This window comes from Parus major, chromosome Z, assembly GCF_001522545.3.
Source record: "Parus major isolate Abel chromosome Z, Parus_major1.1, whole genome shotgun sequence".
Taxonomy (NCBI): domain Eukaryota; kingdom Metazoa; phylum Chordata; class Aves; order Passeriformes; family Paridae; genus Parus; species Parus major.
In genome coordinates, this window is record NC_031799.1 from 7,287,148 (window position 1) to 7,310,515 (window position 23,368).

General features: G+C 41.1%; 1 protein-coding gene across 9 annotated transcripts in view; it reads left to right on the forward strand.

Moving 5' to 3' along the window:
• The first annotated feature begins 2,953 nt into the window (after positions 1 to 2,953).
• Positions 2,954 to 23,368, forward strand: part of UBAP1 (ubiquitin associated protein 1) — a 32,372-nt gene continuing 11,957 nt past the window's right edge. For 2 of the 9 annotated variants that reach the window (XR_004495605.1, XM_033511422.1), the window contains exons 1-2: positions 14,246 to 17,293; positions 18,991 to 19,031. Coding sequence is in view for 8 of the 9 variants with exons in the window: in XM_033511422.1 (XP_033367313.1) it covers positions 18,998 to 19,031 (34 nt within the window). In the remaining variant the exon portion in view is untranslated. Of the gene's footprint in view, positions 3,071 to 3,154; positions 3,539 to 14,243; positions 17,294 to 18,990; positions 19,032 to 23,368 lie in introns of those variants that run through there. The other 7 variants (XM_015653247.2, XM_015653245.2, XM_015653248.3 and 4 more) reach the window with 7 other exon arrangements.

A 23,368-nucleotide genomic window follows, 5' to 3' on the forward strand; every position in this document is an offset into this window, starting at 1 on the left:
GCCGCCGCCGCTTTCCGCTTCCTGCTAACTGTTTTCCGGGCCATAGTAGAAGGATGAGGAAGATGTGGATGAGGAGCGGCCCCACATGGAGCGGGACGGGGCGGTTCGGGGCATATGGAGCGGGACCGGGCCCGGGCTCTGTCCCTCAGGCCCCGCCGGCCGCGCCTCACGGCATTTTACAACACCACGGGGTTTAGTTTTTTTGGTGCTTTTTTTTTTTTCTTTTTCCCTTCCCCTTTTTACGACAGTTACGTCGCAGCTTTGCGGCGACGGTTCCGCCCCGCCCGGGCGCTTTGTTGCCTAGCAACCGGGGCGCAACCTCTGCCGTTGCCATGACAGCGAAATCAGCGTGACTGGGTATGGCGCCCCCTTGCGGCAGGGCGGGCTCAGTACAAGGTGGACGTTTGGGAATCCCCTCCAGGAAACGGAGATATTCCCAAACCCTTCGTGTTTGATCAGACTCTGAGCTCCCCAGGAAAGCCAAGACACTTGTGACCGACCAGTCTGTCAGAGTCCCACTATAGGGACAGAATCATAGAATCAATTAGGTTGGAAAAGACCTCTAGTATCACCCAGCCCAATCTATGAGTGAACACCACCCTGTCAACCAGAACGTGGCTCTGAGTGCCATGTGCAGTCTTTTCCTAAAGATCTCCAGAGTGGCGACTCGTCCACCTCCCTGAGCAGTTCATTCCCAATGTCTAATCACCCATTCTGTGAAGAAATTCTTCCTAATGTCTAACTCTTCACTGAACTGTCCACTGGATCAGAAGGTGATTCAACTGACTCATTCAGGGTCACGTGGAAACACAAAAACACCTTTGAGGGTTCCCACGCCTTTAGCTGGTCTCTTGGCACCCCAGGAAAGATCCAGGAATGCACACCAAAAGCATTAGAGGCCAGAAGGCATCTCCAAGGCCCCCACAGTTGAGTATTTTACTCACTGTTAACACTCTTGAAGGACAGTTTACAGAATAATAATATTTTATTAATGTAATAGAAAACTGACAGATTGAGGTGCAAATATTGCTGGTGATAGTATCTGGCTGCAAAAATGTATTCAGAGCAAACAAGATAAACAATCACCTTACATAAGACTATAGTTTTGACAGGTTCAGCCTGACCAGTCAGTCAATCCCAGAAGTTACAGTGAAACCTTTCCTAACTTCTCCCCATTTTAAACTTAATTTTATACTATTTTTGCACTACCTTGAGTAACTCTCGTCATACATCATGTTCAGTGTGGGGTAGCTGTACCTTGCAGGTGGGTAATGTCAGTGTCACACCTGAGGTAGCCTCTGGAAGGGAGATGGGCATTTGTGATCTTGCTGCGGTAGCTGGTTCAGCAGCCAGGCATCTCCTTTTCCTCCTTGGTTTTCAGCTGCTAAACAGTTTATCTGCACTACTGAGTTCCCACTCTTGCCAGGATTACAACAGAGCCTGGCCGTGGTGTCTCCATTCCGCTCCACCCTCCCTTGAGTCCCCTTTAACATGGATTGTGTGTGGGAAGTTGGGTATGCTGACCACATCCCATCCAGAGAGTCACAACTGCACTTCACCCTCTGTTTTCTGTACTAACTTCTGTTAGAATGTGAATATAACTCCCTGTTTTTCTCTAATTTTACCCCCAGTCATTTTCCCACACATTCCACCTGGGAAATCACTTATTGCTGGAGAATTAAAGAGATAATACTGTATTTGCATTTCATTGCACCCCTTTGAGACCCATGTAGAAGGATGTCTTTTTCTGATGTCCACATGGCTCATACACTCTTTTTCTATGTTTCAGAGGCAAAGCTTCATGTGATCTAAACCCAGCAATTGCTACTTGCCAGTGGTATTGCAGAGCAGAGAAAACATGTGATATGCAGACAGACTTTAAGAAAATGCCAGCTTCTGACCAGCTGACATCTGATGCTGCCTCAAGTCATATGGAATCAGTACACATTTTCCTAATACAACATTGTTTTTATGACCTTGCGTGTTTTCATCCAACCCCAAAGATAAAGGTGCTGTGAGAAAGCAAACTGAAAAGGAAATTATAAATGAACCTCTCAGGCTTTCCTCTGAGGATAAAAGCTGTAATTCCAGTTTGGCTATTTGCAGTCACAATTTACCATGATTAACTCCTTTCTCCACATCCTCCCTCACATACACAACCACCACGCCCATTTTGGACAAAACTCCTCCATTTCGGAACAAGGATGGCTCAAAAGGCTGACAACCCAGCGGGAATGTCCCCGAAGTCCCTTGGGAAGGTGAGGTAGCCGTGGCTGCTGAGGAAAGAGGCAGAAAGGTGAGGGATGGCATGGCCTCTCTGTGTCCCACCCAGCATTTACATCCAGCCCCTTGGGGAGCCCTGGCACGATGCACAGCTGCGAGGGGGGCAGGAGGCGCTGGAGGAGCTCCCGGGCAGGGCAGGAGCTGGGGACAGACCTGCAGGCAGCACAGGGACGGAAGCAGAGACTGGAGCAGGTAAAGGGACAGTGACAGAGACAGGGCAGCGACAGAGATGACACAGGGAATGGGACAGGGTCAGAGGCAGGTAAAGGGATAGGGACAGGGGCAGGAGCAGCAGGAGGGGCAGGGAGGGGGCAAGACGTGGGGGGAGAGGAAACAGGCAGGACTAGGGACAAGGGCAGAGACAGGGACAGGGGCTCGAACAGCGATGGAACCGGGGCAGGGTTAGGGATGCAATACGGACAGAGGCTGGTAAGGGGATGAAAGAGAGGCAGGAATGGGACAGGGACAGGGTCAGTGGTTGGCAAAGGCAGAGCGACAGCGACAGGAACGGAGACACGGATGACACACGGAAACTCCCTGACCCCGCCCCGCCCCTGGGAAGAGGCGTGGCTCCGCATTCGCCCCGCCCCCTCCCTGTTGCGGTGGCGTCACCATCCGCCGTTCCCGATTGGCCCGGCAGGCGCAGGTGACGTCACGACATGACGCCATCCCGCCGGCGGGGCCCAGACAAGATGGCGTCGCCCGGTTCCGGCGGCGCTGAGCGGGGCCCGTAGGGACGGCGGGCGGTGACTGCGGGACGGCGGGACAGCGGGGCCGGGGGCCGCAGGTACCGGGCTAGACTGGGGGGGACGCAAGTACTGCGTGGGGCAGCGGGGCTGGGTCGCCGCAGGTACGGGCGGGGACCGCGGGGGCCGCAGGTACCGGGCAGGAGCAGCTGGGGACGGACCGCGCCCCTTCCTCTTCTCCGAAAACGGAGACCCTTCGTTCCTGCTCTGAAGAGCCGCTGTGAGGTGCCAGCACTCGGCCCTGGGCTGGAGTCGCGGAGCAAGGCGGGGTGACGCTCCTGTCCCACAGGCTCCTGCTTTCCAGCAGTTTCCGAGACCGCCGGAGTCAAGGGAATGTCTTTCTGCCTAGTAACCCCTGAGGAGTTTGCCCGGTGGCTGTTGAGATCCGAGTAAGCTGTTGGTGTCTGTGATGTTCGGAAGTGTCTCTTCACAGTAACTAAATCAGTGAGGAGCCAAAACAAACATCTGATTTTCTTTGGGGGTGTGGTGTGTGTGGAGTCTGCCTTCAGGTAACTTGTTAATTTCTGCCTCTTGTGCTGTGCAAGTCACGGTGCTCATCTTCCCTATGCTGCTTGTGACTTTACTGCTAAATCACGGAGTATTCACTCTTCGTCAGCGTCTTCTTGTAGGCTAAAGATCCTGTCATCTTTATTTCATGGGTTATAGCCCTACACTTCTCTTTTTATGCTTGTCACCTATTTCTGGATCTTTTCCAGTTATCTATTCTGCTTTTGACTACATCTTTCTCATAGTTTGGGATACAAACATTCCATGGATGTATACATTGATATAAGAATACTTCAGTTTAGTTATTTGTAACTTTCTGATAATACTTTGTGTTCCCTTTAGCTCAGTTTTTACTAGAAGTAAGACATCCAGTGCAATTATTTATTTCTTTGTTTATATTTAGTAGAATTGATGGGCTGTCTTCCTGTGTTTTGATAACTCAAAATTTATCCTACTAATGGGAAGGTTAGGTTAGCTTTGTTTTTTGGGTTTTTTTTAAATTAGTAAAAGAAATTACAATAGATGGAAAAGAGTAGCCACCTTATCAACTGTTTTTATTCCCCACATCATTAGAAATTCCAAACAAGTGAAAAAAACCTAGTCATACAGAAATGTTATGACACTGGTGATGTCTCATTTGGGTGGAGATAAGCAGATGGACTCTGGCACTTGGCTGTGGAACTAGTAGCTGCCCATGTGTTCATGTTGTAAAATGTATTCATGTTAGATTTAAGCACTTTGAGGTCGATATTCCTACATGACTCACTTTGGCAAGTGTGTGTTGCCAAACTAAGGGGCAACTGGGTTGTGCTTGGTGATGTAACTTCAGCGGCTGTGCTGCTGATGGAAGGCTTGCTGCATCCCACAGCCTGTTAAGGGACTAAGAGTCTTTTGTGTGAGCTTGGTGAGAGGGATCTTACTCCCACTCCAGCTGTGATCTAGGGTGTTGAGGAAAAAGAGGAAGTGCTGCAATTAGCCAGACCTCTTCCTCACCTTCCCTTATCAGCCTTGAGGTATGGAACTTGCTGTCCCTGTGCAGGGACTCCTGCAACCGCTGGTTTCCTGGCATTTTTCAGGCAAGAGTGGGGAAAAACGTATTTTAGTCTCCTTCCCTTTCCTCCGTAGGGAAAATCTTTGTAGCTGTGCAGCAGCCACGGGCAGTAGGGTGGGCTAAGGTGCTCCCTGTGGCAGCAGCAGAGTCGTGTGCAAAGTGGTGTTGGGTTACAGCACCACGAAGAACTGCTGCTCAGTGACTTCAGTTTCCTGTACACACAGAACTGCAATTCAGATGTGTCAGTGATTCTTAAGGTTACCGTTGCCACTGGGTGGCAAAAACCTTAATTCTAAGGCGAGGGAGACAAGAAAGTATGTGATTTTTAAACAGCTTTCACAAATATGTGGGTTTAGTTTCAGAAATAAAACTGAAAGTAATGGTTCTTTCCTTGTCTCACCACCTGTACTTAGCCTGCATGCTTAATATCTCCTTTTATTTTATTTTTTTTTTTTTCCTGTGCATGCCCTTTGGAACAAAGGAGTCAGGGAAGGAGTTTCTGCTACTAAAGTGCTATTCAAGCATGAGCTGAAGCAAAGGGACATGAAACTTTATACAGAAAAACAAGAAACTCTCAGATCTAAGTTATGTGACTCTGTAAGTGTTAGTTTTAGTTTAGTGAAGAGAACTTACATTTTCAGAATATTCAGAGTGTATACAGGTCAGCCTGGAGATTTCCTGTATAGTTTATGTTGATGGATAGAAAAATTGTAATAGTGAAAAATCATCAAAAACACTTGGAAGAGCTCCATCACCATTAATCACATGATGTTTTGTTATCCTCGAGACAAAAACCTGTAACTGACAGAATGGAGTCAGGTTTCTGGACCAATCCAGCCTCATCTGTCACACTGTGACAGCTGGAGCTGTTTTGGCTGGTGCTGGTAGCAGAAGTACTGTAATGACACAGAAGGTGACACCTTACTCATCCTCTTTTTAAATTTGTGTAAGCTTATGGTTTCCTGTTGCTTTCTCAAACTCTATGGATTAAAAATTTCGTTGTCCAATTTAGTGAATTGATAATTGTTGTTCATATCCAGTCTCTGTATTATGAGTTTTTAACAGCAGTCTGTTCCCATATTTTACAGTTGATGCTGGGGTTGAATATTTTGATAAATTGGTCTTTGAGAAATTTAGTTTTCCTTATTACACAGGCCTTCTGTCTAAGTTTTCTGGTATTTTGTTTCTAGCATAATCTCTCCCAGTCTCTTCAATCCCAAATTCCAGAGTTTCAGCTGTCATTTTACAAGGATCTCTACCTAAGGGCATGATTATCTATTTAAAATTGATCAGTGCAATTCAGATCAATGTCAGCATAAGAAAGGTCTAGTGGAGCCATAATTGGAAAGCTCTGAAGCTGTTTGTGAAAACAGTTCTTTGAAGGAAAGGCAAAGAGGGGTTGTTTACAATTTATAAATAGTTTTCTTGTTTGAAAAAGTAGGTCTTTTAGGATGCATCAAAGGTTGGTTTCTCATCCCTGCATTGTGTGTGCTTAAGCTGATGTCTGGGAAGGCAAGGCTATTGATCTTGCAGCACACACCACTCTGCGATCGACCCTTGGGATTAGTGCAGTTGATCGATACGAGCCTGAGCTCGCGGTTGTTGTGTGTTAACTACTTAGGTGGGTAATCCTCTCTGGTATGCAAGTGCATTGCTTAATGCTTTGACCCTCTGACTTGGTTTGAATAAGCTCATGTTCTGTGTCCCTAATGACCTTTTGCAGTCAGTAGTCTTGTGCTGAGGTCTCCATCAGAACCTGAGCACTGGGGGCTTTCCCCTCTCTCAAGTCGTAAGATTTATTCCAAATTCTTTTGTCCAAAGGCTTTTTTCTTAAATGTTAAGAAGTGCTGTCTTTTCTGTGAATGGGAACTTTTAAAGGACAGACTGTATACCCAGACTGGATTTGGTTTGTGTTTTTTCAATTTTTGAAAGTTACAAGGTCTTTCCAGAGTCCCTTAAGCTTGCAATGTACTTGAAACGTAGAATTACATCAAAAGGGGAACACAATATCTTTGCTCTAATTTAGATTTAGATCTTCCCTTCTACAAGGACAGCAGATTGGTTCAAAATACCATGGTGCATTAGTAGTGTTACACTTTGTAACTGACTGAGCTTGTTTTATCTCAGCTGCATTTTGTATCAGAAACTCTTAAATGATAGTAACATTTTAAATCAGAAGAAGGTGAGTCCTATCCAAGATGTTGTCAGTTCTTCATCTGGAAGATTATCTGCATATGAGAACAATTAATATATTTACCTGTTGATGGTTGATATAATGGAAAGTAGTAGTAAAGAGTTGTGAGCTCTTGTCTGGTCTGTGTAACTGGAGCTCAGCATTTTTGGTAATTATCTACTAGATCATGTGAAATAATTTATTTTTAAGCCCCTTTCTTATATATATGTTTGTGCTTGTACCATTTGTCGTTTCTAGGCTAGCTGCTGATGAAGCCATGACTGAAATGACTGATGAGATTTATTCCTGGTTTTGGGATGGTGTGTTTCAAAGGGTGCCAGTTGTGCTGTGTCATGTTTTAGCCCTGTGCCTAATTTAGACACAGGGAAATGCTTGTGTGTTCAATTTGGTACACCTCATCAATTCTCAGTGCTAAAATAAAACTAGATTCCTAGTTTATTGGTACTCTCAGAAGTACGTGTTAAAACTTTGTTTCCTTCTGTGATGCAGCAAAGCCACACTGGGTTCCACCCTAATGACTAATACCATCATGCATTGTCCTGTGTAATAATTTGACATGGAAATATCAGAGGCACATGTAGCAGGGAAGGGACTCTTGAATAAAATCACCATTAATCATCTGGAATAAAACTGCTTGATGATTGAAAAAGGGCAAAAAAGCTTTATGCTGCATAGCCTCCAAGAAAAGAATGTGTTCTTAATCTTTTAATTAAGTATTATGTCACCACAAGCAGTTTGTTGACAGTCTGTTTGACTTACTCCTACAAAACAGGTGAAGGATTATTTAGTATCATTTTGCTTGCTGTGTTTGTAATACTATACAAAAGAACTGTTTCCAAAAAGTACCTTTATATTCTCTATTAAGAAGAGAGGGAGAAAAAAAAAAAGTACCTGTAGTTAGAGGCTTCATTCTTGCTTGTGGAAGATACATGTTTTCTGTTTACTTACCCGGAAGTAAGTGCTTAGTAATTTAGTGTCTCTTTTGCAAAGAAAATCCAAGAAAAGACAGTAAAAGTCGTGCTGCTTTTAACTAACACTGTTATTTATTTCTGAATTTGTATGTAAAGGGAGAGCTATCAAATTGAAGTGTGAATATAAAAGTTATACCGTTATGGTCTGTAATCTCATCTATGTGAAGGTGTTAAACTGGAAAAGCCTTATTAAATGCAGCTTACAGAATCCACAATTTATTAAAAGATGAAAGATAAATGAAGGAAGGTGAAGGTGAAGAAGTTGGTTTTGGCACAAATGGCAAGGTGATCTGAGCTGCTTTTGAAGTTGGAGGTAGACTCTGGAAGCTGTTGGCAAAATGACTATGATGACTGGTTTCTTGACATGGTAATGTCACTCTCTTCATACTGAACTCCCATATTGCATATGCAGTTATTGTACAGTTCTGAAAGTCTGTCTGTCTCTGGGGATGTTCTGTGTTACAATATTGGAGATGAATACTTGAAATGTAACCATGTTTAACGCAAGGGATCTGGCTGTACTCTGGATAAATTGGTTCTACCGAGTAATGGAAAGGATTTCTCATTTTCCCTTCATGCTGGGAGAGAAGCTGTGTATTATCCTTTATATGCCAGTCTTTATTCAAGGCAAATTTCTCCTGTAATTTTATGTTCCTGCAGGAATCTGAATGTGATTCTCATGTTCTGTTGTTAGGCAGCACTGGATTAATTTCCTAAAGTAGGCTGGATTGCATCAGGCATATGGGTTATGAGAGGGGCAGGCTGGGACTGATTCTCAGGTAACAGGAGACAATCTGATAGCTCAGAGGAGGAATGGTCAGCCCACAGTATTGCCACTTTGCTTCTTAAAAAAACAAAAGTCATCTCGCTGTCATGTCACGGTTATTATGATGGTCTACTGAGAGAGATCTTTGTGCTGTCAGCAGTCCTCAGTCCTGTGTTCTTGCCAGCCTTAAATATTTGGAGGGGAGAAACTGTGGGATGACCCTTGGGTGGTCATGGAGCAACTTCATCCAGCATCCAGCTACTCTGGTCTAGTTATAAAATAAAGTAAGGCTAGATTGCGGAAAGTAAGGCTAGAAGCTGAGTCAGATCTGCCAAAATGTCCTGAGAAAATTAAGCTAATGCATCTTTGAAGGTTTATTTTTGCACATAAAAATGAGCCATTTCTGTTTAGTTATTCATTGCTTTAAGTGTTCTGGGGCTTGCATTCATGACTGTATCTGCTGAAGAACTTCCTGATGTGCAGGGAAAAAGTTTATACTACTCAGTAAGACAGACTATATAGTATATAACAAAATGGCATACTTAAATAAATTGGAAGTAGTAACTTACAAATAAAGTTTGGACTACACCAAATTTCATATTCAAATCTGAAGTGAATCCTTGGGGCTTTTATACTGAGATGAAAAAGACTGAATAGGAGTAATTTGGTAGGGAATGGATACTGTTCCAAACTTGAGAGGCTGCAGTGAGATTCCTGGGGTAGCTGTGGGTTTGGGATTTGGGAAACACAGGTCGTGTTCTGACTTTGCTGCTGACTGAACTGGATGACTGTGGGCAAACTGCTTTAGCGGTTATTCCTCATACCTGCAAAACAGAGCAGTTTCACTGCTGGTTATGTGCCTTGACAGGTATTCTGGAGTCTCTTATAAGAGTTACGAAGTGCTGAGGGTGTAAGGAAATTTCTGCAAAACTACTTTCCCCTCCGGGGAAAGAAAATGAAGGAGAAATGTGTAGTTCCTGGCATTATAAATATCCTGTAGGTATCTAGATTTGATCTGAAAGCAGTCTCTTTCCTTGTCATTGGTTTATTTTCTATTTTCCATTCCACTTGGGGACTGAGAGTTCAGTATCCATATGCCCTTACTGTTGGGAGGCTTGCAAATTGTGTGTGCAAATTGCCAAGTCTGTGGATTTTGGTCTGTGCATTTATGATAGAAATTTTACTTTCTTAGTGCAGATTCCTTAAGGAGTAGTACACTACTCCTTAAACTTCCCTACCCAAACATTAACTGCAAGTAGGGTTGCAGTGCTGGGAGGGCAGACTTGTTGTCTTGCACAGAGGGAAAGCACACCCCTTCAGTTTGTTTTAAGTAAGGAAATTTAAATCTTAAGGCTCAATTTGAATGGAAACAGTAGGAATTAAGGTGGGTGGGTGAGGGATTATTTTATTATGCTTAGGGATCTACTGAGTACCTTCTGTGAATGTGGCAGGGAGGGAGGAATGACATCTGTGCTATAAAAAGGCTTTCTGAAGTAGTATGTGAAGGGGAGTGTAGCAGCTTGGAGCATCCTTGAAAGGTACATCTCAAGGACTGAGTATTTGCTCTGCTTCCCTTTTCGGAGGATGGGGATTGTCTGCATGTTTGTGTATCTTCACTGCTAGTAACCTCAGCTGTAGCAGTTGCACACAGAGTAAACCTTCTTTAACAGATGTATAGTATCTCTTTGGTTTTTCCTTCTTGCTAGTGGCTTCCATTCCTGAATTTTTCAATGTAGTTGGATTACAGGCTGAACCATATTTCCATTTAAGTAACCCCTAATAGAGGGGCATTTGCTATTTGAGAACTACAAAATGAAGAGATTGCAAGGAAGATGTTTCTGCTCAGGACTGAGTATGCTGCCCTCAGGTAGTGTGGGCCCATGAAGTTTTCTAATATAAAACACAGCAAGCAGCTAATTTACTTATCATGCTCTTGTTTTGTAAAAGATCCACTATAGCTGAGGGCAGTCTCAGTTTCACTTCACCGCTCAGAGGTAAATTTTTTGTTTTTCTACACTAGACGAGCTTACTCAAGGCAACTTACCTTCCAGTGTTCCAAATTAATTCAGATGCATGTTCAGTGAGGGTACTTACTAGTTTGCTGAGCTGTTCAAGTGTCTGCTACTGTTTTCATGTACAGAGCATTTATTTTTTGATAGCTCAGCTTCTGATGTTTTTGTTACTATGTGTTTTTAAAGGGCAGAACATCATCTTTATACCAGTTCTAGCCTCTCCTAAAGTTTACAAGCCATTGCAAGAAATAATTAAGATGTTACTATTTGCTTTAAATCAGTTTCCTGCTCTTAATGCTCTGTTATGCATCAGTTCCTTGTTAATTAAAACAAGTTAATTTTTTTTTAATTTATAAACATGACTTCTGGTAGTGAAATTTAATTTGTTTTTGTTTACCCGTAGTATTTCCCATCTAGCTCATCTTTTTAATGCAGTCATTCAGTCCTATTTGGATTGGATGGGAAGACTTGAAAGTAGGATTGACTGATGCCTGGAGATGAAATGAGGTTGGTTTTTAGGCACTACTGCAATGGGACCATATTTGCTTGATACGTTTTTTGAATTTCAGTTTGACTCCTTTGTTTTGTTGAGTTGGTCAGGTAAGGAATATGTCCTTGATGAGGCCTCAGCTCAGTGAACATATGACAGTAACTGAACTGAATGTTCATGAACAGTGATAAGGGTTTGTTTTCTTCCTGGTCTTTTAGTTTCATCCTTTAGTGCAGCAAAACCTGGCATTTTTTCAGATGTGTACTTCCGTCTATGCTTATTTTCTTGTCTCAGTCTTGATAAGATGGGTTAGATGAGGATAGATGCCTGTTGGCTAAACAGGAGTGACACATGATTTGAGGACAAAATGAGTTGGCACTGAAAGTTGAGACTGTACCAGTGACATGTTAATGTGTTGAAGAAATGCATAAGCCCTAGAAAAAGTCAAATAAACTTGTGAAGAATGTCACACCCGTGGCACCTAGAATGCAATTCAGGTTTCTCACATTAGCGCTGTCAAGGCAAAGGCAAACCCAGCCTCAGGAGGTATGTTGTGAAAATCAGTGAGATTTAAGATCCTATGAGCTTACATTGTCACTTCACAAAAGAGTGCTTTGGAGACTGCACTTTTCCAGGTGTCTCAGTTGCTTCAGGAGTATGAAGTGTTTAGGACTTTTCCTTCCATGTATCTCAAAGTATGTATTTGGAGAAAGATTTAATTTATGGTAAATTGCAGTGTTTTCTGGAAAATGGAAACACTGAAAGATGAAACTGAAAAGGGAAGATTGAGATTGAACATAAGGAAGAAAAGAAGGTGATGAGGAATTTAACAGGTTGTCCTGGGAACCCATGGGTAACTCATCCCTGGAGGTGTTCTAGGACAGGTTGGATGGAGCTTTGAAAAACCTGATCAACACCCTTGCCTGTGACAGAGTGTGTGGACTAGAGGATCTTTGAAGGTCCCTTTCAACCCAAAACATTCCATGATTGAATCAAGTGATTTTGCAAGGACTTTATATTCTTATAACATGGCTCTTTCACTTGAGAGAAATAAGATGTATTAGTGGGAGACAGGGACATCAGATGGCAGAAATAGTTTAACCATTTTAACCATATGATGGAAGAGATCTTTTCAGGAGTGGGAGATGGCTGTTGTTGGTCTGATGTGTATTCAGACTGCTTGGGCTGAGCCTGCAATCAGGGTCTGAAACAGTAGTTCCCATGCTGAATATCAGTATTTCAGCCTGCTTGCTGGTTTCTTAGGAGGTGGAATAGTTAATATAACATGTTTTTTTTTTCTATCAGTACCATGCTGAATTTTGCTGGGAAGATATTAAATATGTGGTAAGAGTGGGTAGTGCATGTGACCCAAGTATAAAGGAAAAATTGATGCATCTATAGTAGTATAACACTGTTCTCATTATTCTTGTAGAGTGCAAGATGGGCATATTTTGGCTGAGATCCAATACATGGAACTGCAAGTGATGTTTGACCTGCTGGCAGATCTTATTTTTCCATTTAAAAACTTTGGCCAACTTGATTTATTGATAGATTTTTTTTTCTCCTTTGTTAAAGTAATTCCATAAGTGTTAGTATTTCACCAAATTTATAACCAAAACCATAATTATCAACAAATGTTAGAATTTCTCTTCTGAGCTTTAACAGGGAAAAGATGACAACTTTACAGTTTTCTTTAGAATGGAGTTTTTACATAGTCATTTAATTGTTGTAATGTATTGAAATCAGTTAAATTCTGGTTATTAAATAAATATTGAAAATTAATTAATACAATTGCTTTATGTACCAAAATAGTTTGAGTTTTTGTATTGGTATTGGGAGAAGGTCCTGGTATGGTCAACAGAGTTGAACTTATTTCTAAGTAATACCAGATCAGCTACCTGTTACCTCTCTTGGTTAAAGAGCATAAGAACAAAAAGCTTGAAACTGCAGAGATTCTATTATTTTCAAATTTAAAAGAGTATGTTGTGATTAATGGATTAAAAGCTGTTTTACTTTGTTGTGCTGGCAGCATTTTGAGAGTGTCTGTCTAGCTCTCATTCATAACTGGGACAAGTCTGAAGTATTAATAATACTGAAGTACTTCAGAATCAGCTTGTTACATGTTGAAGTACCACTGCAACAAATAGAGCAGCATTTTAATTAGTTTTTGATATTCTGGGTTGCAGGCATACATTCTAAATGTGTGGGCTATTCCACTGCTTTTTCATGCATCTTTACCGAAAGAACAAAGTAAGTGGGCTATTTCGTTGTTGAAACTAGCAATTAGAAGTCTCTCTCACTCAAGAAGGGTTATGTTGAAATATTAGCTTTCTTCTAAAGCGCTGTGATTAACAAGGAAAGTTAATGCACATGCCTGGCTCTGGTTAGTGCTAAAATTGCTTAGAAAAAACTGACTGTTTTGTAGTAGTATGAAATCGTATGGTAATTAAGCTGAAGTAGCTACACTTGTTGATAGTTACCAGATGCTTACCATCTGACAGTTTCAAACACTCAAAACTGGTAGGTATTTGCTATTCAAACTTTAGATATAGTTCCTATTTTTCAGGGTCTTTTCTTCCTTTCCTTCCTACTGATGTATTTGAAAAATGCTTTAGAAAGTGCCATTTTACTTGGTCCTGCCCCTCAAGCATTGCACTAGTAATAACAAACTGCATTTGTTTGATGTAGACTGTTCAGATTTAGGTCACTCATCACAGCTGCTTGAACTGTTGATCCATAGGATATGTATGCAGCAGGGATACATCACACCTCCCTCAAATCCCCTCTTGTCAGTGTAAGCCCTACTCTGAATGGTTAAATGTAGGATGATGACCATTTGTATTTGTATCCCAGAAGATGAAGATATCATTAGGTCTGTCTTAACTGGTGTCCCTTGAAAATTTGATAGGAGCTTCATAAGAGTGTTGGCTTGGAGGAGGTTTTGGTTTGTTTATGTCAATCTTAAAATTGACCAAGAAATATAATTTACTTTATCTCCTGGATTATGGTAGCGCTTCAAAGGAGTTACTGTAGATAAAACTAGAACTTACTTTTTTGTTAGACTGGTGATAGTTTTTTTTTTTTTTTTCTTTCCTTTGTGGGTTTTTGGTTTTGGGGTCTTGTTTTTTTGTTTATTTTTTTTTTTTACTTTGGTTTTTTGGTTTGGTTTTTTTATTGTTGTTTTGCTTGATTAGGTATTTGGGGGGGGGGATGTTAGTGTTGTGGGCATGTAGTTGCCTTATGTCACATGTTGCATTACAAGTTCATCCAGACAGCTGTTACCAGGGGCTCAACATCATTGTGCTTTATTGCAAGGGGAGTAGATTCACATGCTCTTGTTTGTAGAACTCTTAGAGGTACAAAGCGGAAACAATTGCTTCAGGTTTTGGGGTGATGTTATCTATTTGGATACTACATTAAAAATATGGAATTTGTTTTGTACTGTAGTGAAGTTGCTGGCTTTTTGCTGAGGCTGTAAGAGATCTGAGCTGTGTAGCAGCGGTTGAACACTTACATAGATGGGAAGTTTTGGTATGAGAAACTTAACTTTTTTTTTGTCTTAGCAACAGACACTGTTGACTTCTAGTTTTGCTTTTTGAAGCTATATATACAGAATCCTGTTGGTTATAGCCCTTCACTTGTACTGAAGTTAAGTTGGTACAGTGAAAACTGAAAACAGTCTAAATTTTGAACACCTGTGACCATTAGAAACCAGTCAGTTGAATCAAAGTGATTTTTACTTTTTTCTTTACTGTAAAATCACTAGTGCATTAATGTAACATAGGCAGGAAAAAATGTTTTACATTTTTAGACTTCTGTTTTTGTAGTTTTCAGACTGAATGGCACATTCTTAGTTGTGCATAGACTACACAATTTGTATTACCAGGTAAAATGAAAATTGCAAGATAGATCTCTTCTCTGAAAACCGTAGATGTGCTGATTTGATTATGGTTGATAACTTGAGGCATTTTTGTTTCCTTTCACCCATAAGTTATTCACTTTTCATTTATCTGAATTTCAGGTGGAAATTACTTGAGGGAATTAACATGGTCTGTGATCCAGACATGTTTGCACCCCAAACTCAGGAACAGAGCAGCAAGAGAACAGTTCTTCTTTCCAGATAGTTAAATTGGTTTGAGTTATCATGAATAAAGCAATTACAGGTATCATTAGTGTAGGATACTTCGAACTTGCCTATTCAGAACTCCTTCAGAAGAAAAGGAATGAAAATATAAACTCAAGGTAAAGTGGAAGAAACATTGAAATAATAGCAAAAAAACACCTGAACTTCCCGGAAGCTCTTCATGAGTCACTCTTGTAATAATTTTTTTGTTCTCTTCTGTTGATTAGACTCCTTTGGGCATTATTTACTTGAACCAAGTCATGCTTTTCTATGTTCTCCTTGTCTAGCAGCACAACTAAATGCCATTCAGGTTTAGGTGATGGCATGCACAGTGAATTGCCTTGGTCACCTCTGTATCTGCAAGCCATTCCAGCTCGTCACCTCTCTGTACCAGTTGTTGCTGTCATCAGCTTCGCCTTGCCACTTCTGTTTCTGCATCTTTGTGGTGTTTGTTGTGTGGTTGTTTCCCTACCCCTCTCCCCTTCTGTCATGATCACTCTGAGGTCCTCTGCCGTCATCCTGGGCTCTTGCTATGCTGTGTTCCTCTGATTGGCTGGTTGTAAGAATGTTGAAATGCCGCCTCAGTGTTACTAAGTAAAAAACTATACAGATGGATGGACAAGAGTTCACATAAGGTTGCTTTAGTTCCTTTCTTTATAACCTTTAGGTACTTACCTGATCTTCTCCATGGACAGTTGGCCAGAAGCAAGAATGAGGGAGTGAGGCCAGGGAGGTCTACATTTATGGAAGACAGCTTGTAGGTGGCTGTAAGAACACCCTGTAGTACGATGCAACTGACTGGTTCCTCTAGAGCAGGAAAGGTGCTGAAAAAGCTTTTTTGTCCTCTTAATTTACAGTGTGCAGTAAACTATCAAGCCAAAGTCCATGTGTTGTTACCAACAATGCCCTTCAGCTTCTTGTTTTGGCGTGTGGAGATCAAAGGGAACAGTGGTAGGGCTGGACTTGTCCATCATCTGATTTGGAATAAGTCCAAATTTCAAATTAAATTTCAAAATGAGTGGTAACAAAAATAAGCAAACCTTTACTGCATGGTATAATTAATGTTCAGAAAATGCCCAGAATCATAGTAACAATATGAGTAACCACCTAACTGGATGCAAATATTGTTTTCCCAGCCAGGATGACAGAGCAACAACATCATACTTGTAACAGTGGTCCCTGACAAGCCTGTCAAATCTGATTAGACATAAGACATTATTTTAATTAAACCTTCTTTGGGAAGGGGATGATGAAATGTGGCTGGCAGCCTGTTCTTATGTTACTGAGTGTGGTGCTTAACAGTTTTGTCTGCTGACAAGTGCCTTCTGAAGTAATGGTGTCTTAATAAGTGCACACTTACAGTGCATCAACAATACCTGTGTGATAGAAACTCAAATGTTATGTTAATCTAAAGTGACTGGCTCTGGAAATAATCCATTTCATGACTAGCTTGCTGCTGATGTGTCTTAGCTAGTTCTGTGGTTAATTAAGGTGTTTCATATGTCAGAGGAATTATTTTTCCACTGCATCTCGAAGTTAATGCAGACACCAGGTCAGCATTAGGATTTTATTACAGGATTGGGAGCAAAAGCAAGATACATATATCTTATGTGGGATGACACTGAGACTTTATGCAACTACAGTGTTATAGGCTACTGCAAGACTCCTTGGAAGCTGGATGTGCAGTTTTGGCTTGTTGAGATTTATACACATTGCTACTCATGTCCCTGGAGCAGTAGCAACTGGTGCTCCCTTGAGCAAACCCCCTTATCAATTTGAGTTGGCAAAGTGAGGAGGTTACTTTCTCTTATCAGAAGTTTTTGAAATCTTCTAAAAAAGGAGTTGCTTTTCAGTCTGAGGCATTAACTAGAAAAAAAACTCTGAGAAATTAAAATAAGTGTGTAGAGGCTTTCTCTCAAGTTCAGTGGAGAGTGAGCAGTGCCATGCAGTCTCCAGCCACAAAGAGAGGACTGGTGAGGACGTGAAGGTATGATTTTATGTGTCACCTGGCTTTTTCACTAAAAACAAATCCAGTTGATAACTTAATTGCTACTCTCACAGACAGGAACTACCAACACAGCTGGCTGTGAAACCTGGGTCTGAAAGTGCAGCTATTTCATTTGCTGTCTGCAGTCTGGGCATTGGGACCGGTAAGACTTGTTTAGCTCCAGTGGTTGACATGCAGCTCTGCTGGGTTGTCTGGTGGCTTTGCCCTTGACATCCTTAGATGGCAGGCTTGACACTATTTCACCTTCTTTTCTTTCCATCTTTGAAGCCTTAATGTTTTGTTTGTTTCTGAGAAGTAGATGCCAGAACCAGTTTTTGGCTTAGTGGAATATTTCAGACATAATAGCACTGCTGAGAGAGGTTGGTGAGTTCTGAAAAGAACTTGACAAACATTGAGCAGGATGACACACAGTTTTTATGTGCAGCATGCACCTGGACTTGCCCAGCATGACTCACTTCCCCATGGCCCAGCATCTGCCCACTGTGTTTCACAAAGTCTGGTTGCACATGGGTGATCTTCATACGGGTTTGGCTTTGGCTTCTAGTATAGAATTCCCGTTAGCCAGGACTGGTTCACCTGTTGATTTCAACATAATGTTGAAAGGGATCTTTGCACCACAAAAGGGACTTTAGTCCTAGAGTACTTGAAACTGGCTCTTCTTGTCCCCAGTCCTGTCAGCAGCATCAAGGAGGAAATAGCTAAACTGTATAATCCACACTTTCCTTCAAAATGTAATGTTTGCCATTGGAATCTACAATGGGAACAGTGAGCCCAGGAGTCCTCAGCTGGGGAATCATGGGCATGAATGTTAGATCTGCCCCATGTTGTTGTGCTCTGCTGCCTGTGGGGATGTACCAGAGGCCTCCATGGTTTTGAAGAACAGCTGTTGAGCATTTCAGTCTGTGAATTTCAGAGACAAAGGCCAACTCTGAGTCTTTGTCATGCATAATGTCACGAGGAACACTCAGAAATAAATTCAGGCACTCTAGAAATTATGCTGTGATGTCTTGAGCTAGACTTTGTGATATACTTCTAATCTAGCAAAAAAAACCTATGTTATTGAATATACCATAAGCATTCTGGAGCAGAGTTTTAGCTGACAGCTAATTCTATAATTGAACAAGTCTTTTCATGAGGCAGGCCTAGTCTCTGTTAAAAACTGTCTAGGCACTTCTTTGTTTAACATATTGGCCATGTAGGATTCCATCCAAATTTTAAAATTTGTTTTAAAAAGTTATTGCTAACTGTAGGCAGTGGATGGGGCCAAACTGTTCTCATTGATTTCTTGTGTGTATCAAACATATCTTCCTCATGGTACCATTTATTTTATGCTTGTTGTATGCATTGCCCAGTGTGTCTAGGTGAGCGCCATGCTGGCTAACTGGCTGCATACCCATTGCCGTAGTATCCCTTTTTTAGAGCAGCAGGGATTAAACTGAAGAGGATCAGTGTGGTATTTCCAGTAGGAAGAGCTATTCTTAATGCCATGGTAGGCAGGTTGTGCTTCATGAGACTGGGGCAGACTGGCCTCTGAGTGCTGTGATCTGTAACTCTGTCTTCCTGATCACCCTGGTTGTGTCTTGGCTGTTTGCTGTTTTGTTTTTTTGGTTGGGGATTTTTTTTCTTTATTTTTCTATATCAGTTTGCAGACTCTGGGTTAAGTTTTGTCTGCTCAATTGTTTCAAGGCTAAAAAATGTGTTTGCTTATCTGTCTTGGGAACAGGCACATCAGGTGTCTGCAATGTGTACCATAACCTACAGATAAGATTCTGGAACTGCATAGACTCGCTCTGTGCTCTATATACAAAGTTCTTCAAGCTGTATTAAAATGTTTTTCAGGTTCTAAATGGCTTCTAAGAAGTTGGGATCCGACTCTCATGGTAAGTGAAATTTGGCATTCTTGTCTTTTCAACAGGTTAAATCCTACTATTGCTGCTGACTAATGTCCTAGCCTAGACAGTCCATTGAGATTAATCTCTTTAGCCTCTGAGTAGTTTTTTGTTAGGAATGAACCTTGGCTTCCTTCTTGCATAGCTGCTTGCTGATGCTGTGTTTGCCTGTTTTCTGATTAAACTGAAAATCAGTCTCTGGCTGTTCACTGTTCCTTCATGGCAGAATAACACATTCCCCTTCCCAAACAAATACCCCTTCAGAATCAAAGCTGAACTGCTTTGGTGTTTCCTAAAGTGGACACTAGATCTGTAGGATCTTAATATAAAAGCAACATGAGAAGTTGAATTGAAAGTGAAGCTTTTAATGCAACATTGAATTATGTTTCATTTTTGCTCAGCTGTGAATTTCTCTCCTAAATTGGACTAAACTGGTTCAGAAGGCAGGTGAAGAAGAGACTCTATTTTTCTGTCTTCTACATATGAGATGCATAAGGTCATGCAGGTGATTGGTATCATAAAAGTTATTTGCCTGTAATGTCCTTATTTTTTAGAAAATGGGGTGTAATTTGAATGTAATTAATATTGCTGTGAAACATTAAAGTTCAGTTTGTTGTATGTAATGTGGCTTCCTCAAATCAGTAATCACGGCTTTTCAAGCTATTAAAACTAATGCTTCTAGATATTGAGCCTTCATATTTCTGGCTAGTTTTTCCACTAAAAGGGTCCTGGAGAATTCCATTTTTCCTGGAGCTTTTCATTCAGTCTTGCAGGTATAAAGTTGAAGTACAAAATAAGAAAGGTCTCACTTAAATGCTGCATTAAAAATTAATAAAAATAGCCTATCTAAAATTCATTTTTAGATGGTCTCCTCCTTTGCTGCACCACAGTGACCTTGCTTCAAGACAACTAATTTTTTCATTTGCTAGTTGCCAGCTATTCAGCTGTTGCTCCTGTAAATGGTCTCTGTGAACACTTTGATGTGCTTGTCTTTTATGTCTGTTTTTATTTTTCTCCTCTTCTCACCTAACCAGACTAGCAAAGGCTGCTCAGGGCTAGAATTCAACATGTCTTAAATATTTCCCACAATAGTATGGTGTGGTGGAACATGGTCCTGGCTTCAAAATAAAAAGGTCCAAACAAATGGTGCTGTGAGCTGCCTGGTTAACTTGTCTGCTCCTTTGTGTACCCTCTGTTCCTAACCACATTATCACTGTACTGTTTCTGAGGAGTGGTGGAGCACTACTACTACTTGATTATGTCTTAAGAGATCAGCAGGGCAGTTTCAGTCTTCTCCAGGGTTGTTAACTCAGTAAATGAATTTTGGTTTACTGTAGAGCATCCATCCACGTGGCTGCCTTCAGCTCTGTCTCTCTGGCAGACTGATGAAATCAGTCAATATAGTTGATGTATCTCTTGTGATTATTGTTGAACTACTTATTAGAGGTCAGAGGGCTGTCACTGAATCAAGAATGGTTAAGGCTGACAGGGACACCTGCAGATCATCACGTCCAAACCTCTGGCAGGGTCACCTAGAGTAGGTTGCTCAGGACCATGTTGAAATTGAGATGAAGATGGGAATACAAGGTATGAGTGGAGGGATAGGAATCCCTTTTCCTGTGTGGGTTATGCCAAATGTGATGCTTCAATATTTCAGTTGTATTTTTGCTGTTGCTATACAATTTCAAAGCTTTTTAACTCTTGATTTCTGACAATTATGTAATTGGTTAGTGTTTCCACAGCAACTGAGTTCCATGTGGTTTCAAAACTGTTCCACATTCATAACTGGTAACTGTTTTGGTTGTATTTATGTGTGTTTTTATTTTTTTTTTTCCTGAAGTTTCCATTTTGGTGCCAAACTGAAGGACACTTCTATGAATTATACTGAAGTGAAGATAAATCCTACTCTTGTAGTAGCTTGTGCCAGGAATGTAGTACAGAGCACAGTGCCAGAGACCTGGCTGAGAAGTACACTTTTGCCAGGTCTATTCTCAGAAATTAGTATGCTTTTAACTGATACAAGGATGAAGTGGCTAACAGACTCATTAAATAACAGTTTGGTAAAAAGTCATTTCACTTGAACATGTGACTGTTGTAACAATGTCTTTCATAAGACTTTTTTTTTAATGTAGGTTTTTTCTTATTGCTCTAGAGTGGGGAATTTAAAACAATTTGCACCCTTTTACTCCTCAGTGTGTTCACTGTGATCTGCTCAAAAAAACCAACCAGATCCTTGGCTCTTTGGATGAGATTTTAGCTTCACAAAGCTTGTACTGTTCTGATTGGGCTGGAAGAAACTGAATTCTGTGTGCATAGGTGTTTTGCCTCAGACTTTTTGCCATTAAATACCCTAAACTATTTGAGGTGTTTTTAAAATGTACTTATGGGCTTTTTCTCATAGTTATATTCAGGATGAGGGTTATAGCAAGAGTTGTTGTTGAAAAATCAATATACGGGGGAGAAAGTAGGAAGTTTTTATTCCTTAGTCAAGCTTCTGGAGTTAAGCTGGCAGCTGTCAATATAGTTAGTCTAGGTGTGCTTAGTATTTATTTGCTGTGCAAAACAAGATTGCTGGTATGTAAGCAGCAAAGTTTGTGCTTGTACCCTATATGGCTGGTATCTGCTTTAGGTGTAGTTGTGCAAGGAGAAGTGTCCACTACATATTGTCAGTAGGTCTAATAAGACAAGCATTTGCATGCGGAGCAATTTGGGCTGGGAGATTCATGTGGAGAGCTAATCTTACTGCCCTTGGATCATCTGGCATAAAGCAGGACTTGTGCCAGTGGGACTAAGTAGGCTGTGATAGCAGCAGCTGGCAGATCTGGTTGTCTCTGACCTGGCCATTATTTACCACTCTGGCTGTAGAGGCTGCCACAGTTGTTATTTCTGTATAAGCAAATGGTTTACCATATCAGGCTCTCGAAGTCTCAGCTCAAGTGCAGCTTGGATGGTGTGATGCAAAGAGTGGTAGTGTAGGCCAAGTGAGGTGCTGTCTGGATGATGTGCTGTGCAATGCTCGGATATGTGATTCCCAGTAAGAATCACTGAAAATACTGTTGTATTCTACCTGAAGCATTTTTTTTTTTAACCAGGAGGTGCAGGAGGGATGTAGGTTGTTCATCCTGATCATTTCCAAGTGTCCTAACAGGACTCTGTGACCACCCAGTGAGTGTGCATAGTATGAGAACTCAAGTAATGACAGCATATAAGCCTTTTAACTGCAAATTGACAGGATGTTCTTGTTTATGAACACTGCTCAGCCTCTTGGAGTCTGTGGCTGCCTTGTAGATGAATCAACAGTAAGGGAACACAAACAGTACTTAAAGTGCCATCTGAGTATGAAAATGGGTCAGATAAAAACAGCAAGTCACAGTTCACTGAGCTAGGGCTTGGTCACTGAATACCATCTTAGATATTGCCACTAATGTCTTTCTGTATCTGTTCACTCAGATACAAGTGAGGCCTGGAGTCACTCTTCAGGTTGTTTCATATGCCAGGAACCTTGTCTGTGATTCCAAAAGCTTAAACCAGTGATCCAAGAGACCATTTTCAGTTAATGGAAAAGTTGTTTAGTTTGGATTTTGGATTTTGTCATACTTCTTCAGTCTCTCCAAGAAAACACACAAATAGTCTGGCTTCTTGGTGGTGGTTGAGCTCTAAGTTTTTTATCCTTGTGAATTTGCAGGAAAAGTGTCATCCCAGAAAAAAAAGACAGATGTAGGGCCTGATAAAGTTAGATTGCCTTGTTTCAAAAATTAGAGTTGCTGTGCTAAATAACCTTTTTATTTCATTGTGTTTTGTTTAAAGTGGAATAGCTTTGGTTTATCGCTTTGCCTTTGTGACCACTTCTGTCCAAATGCTACTTACTAATTGTATGTCAAAACCTGGACTGTAGTTTGCCTTAGCTGTTCTAAAGTTGGGTAATTTTAAAATCTGTTTTGAAGATGACAAAAAATGATGGATCTTTTTATAGCAATGGAGTACAATGTTCAGAAGAGCTTCAGCATCCAGTTGTGTAGGAATAGTAATGTCACAAAGGAAACTAAGATACTGGTTGCATTGATGTCAAAATATGGTGGATTGTGAGGGGGTTTGCCTTTTTTTTTAACAGTTATTGGCTAGAATTTAGGAATTAAACAAAATCTGAGCAAACTCCCTAAACTAAACTGAGACACTGAGGTCCAAATAGCTTCAAACTCTTATTTTTTTTTGTTACCTGGTGTAGATGCTTCAGAGGAGATAAAATAGCTCCCAAATACATTAATGTGAGCCTGAATTGAAAGTGTGAAATTTGTGAGTTGTGGGGTTTTTTCTCAATTTCTGCTTCT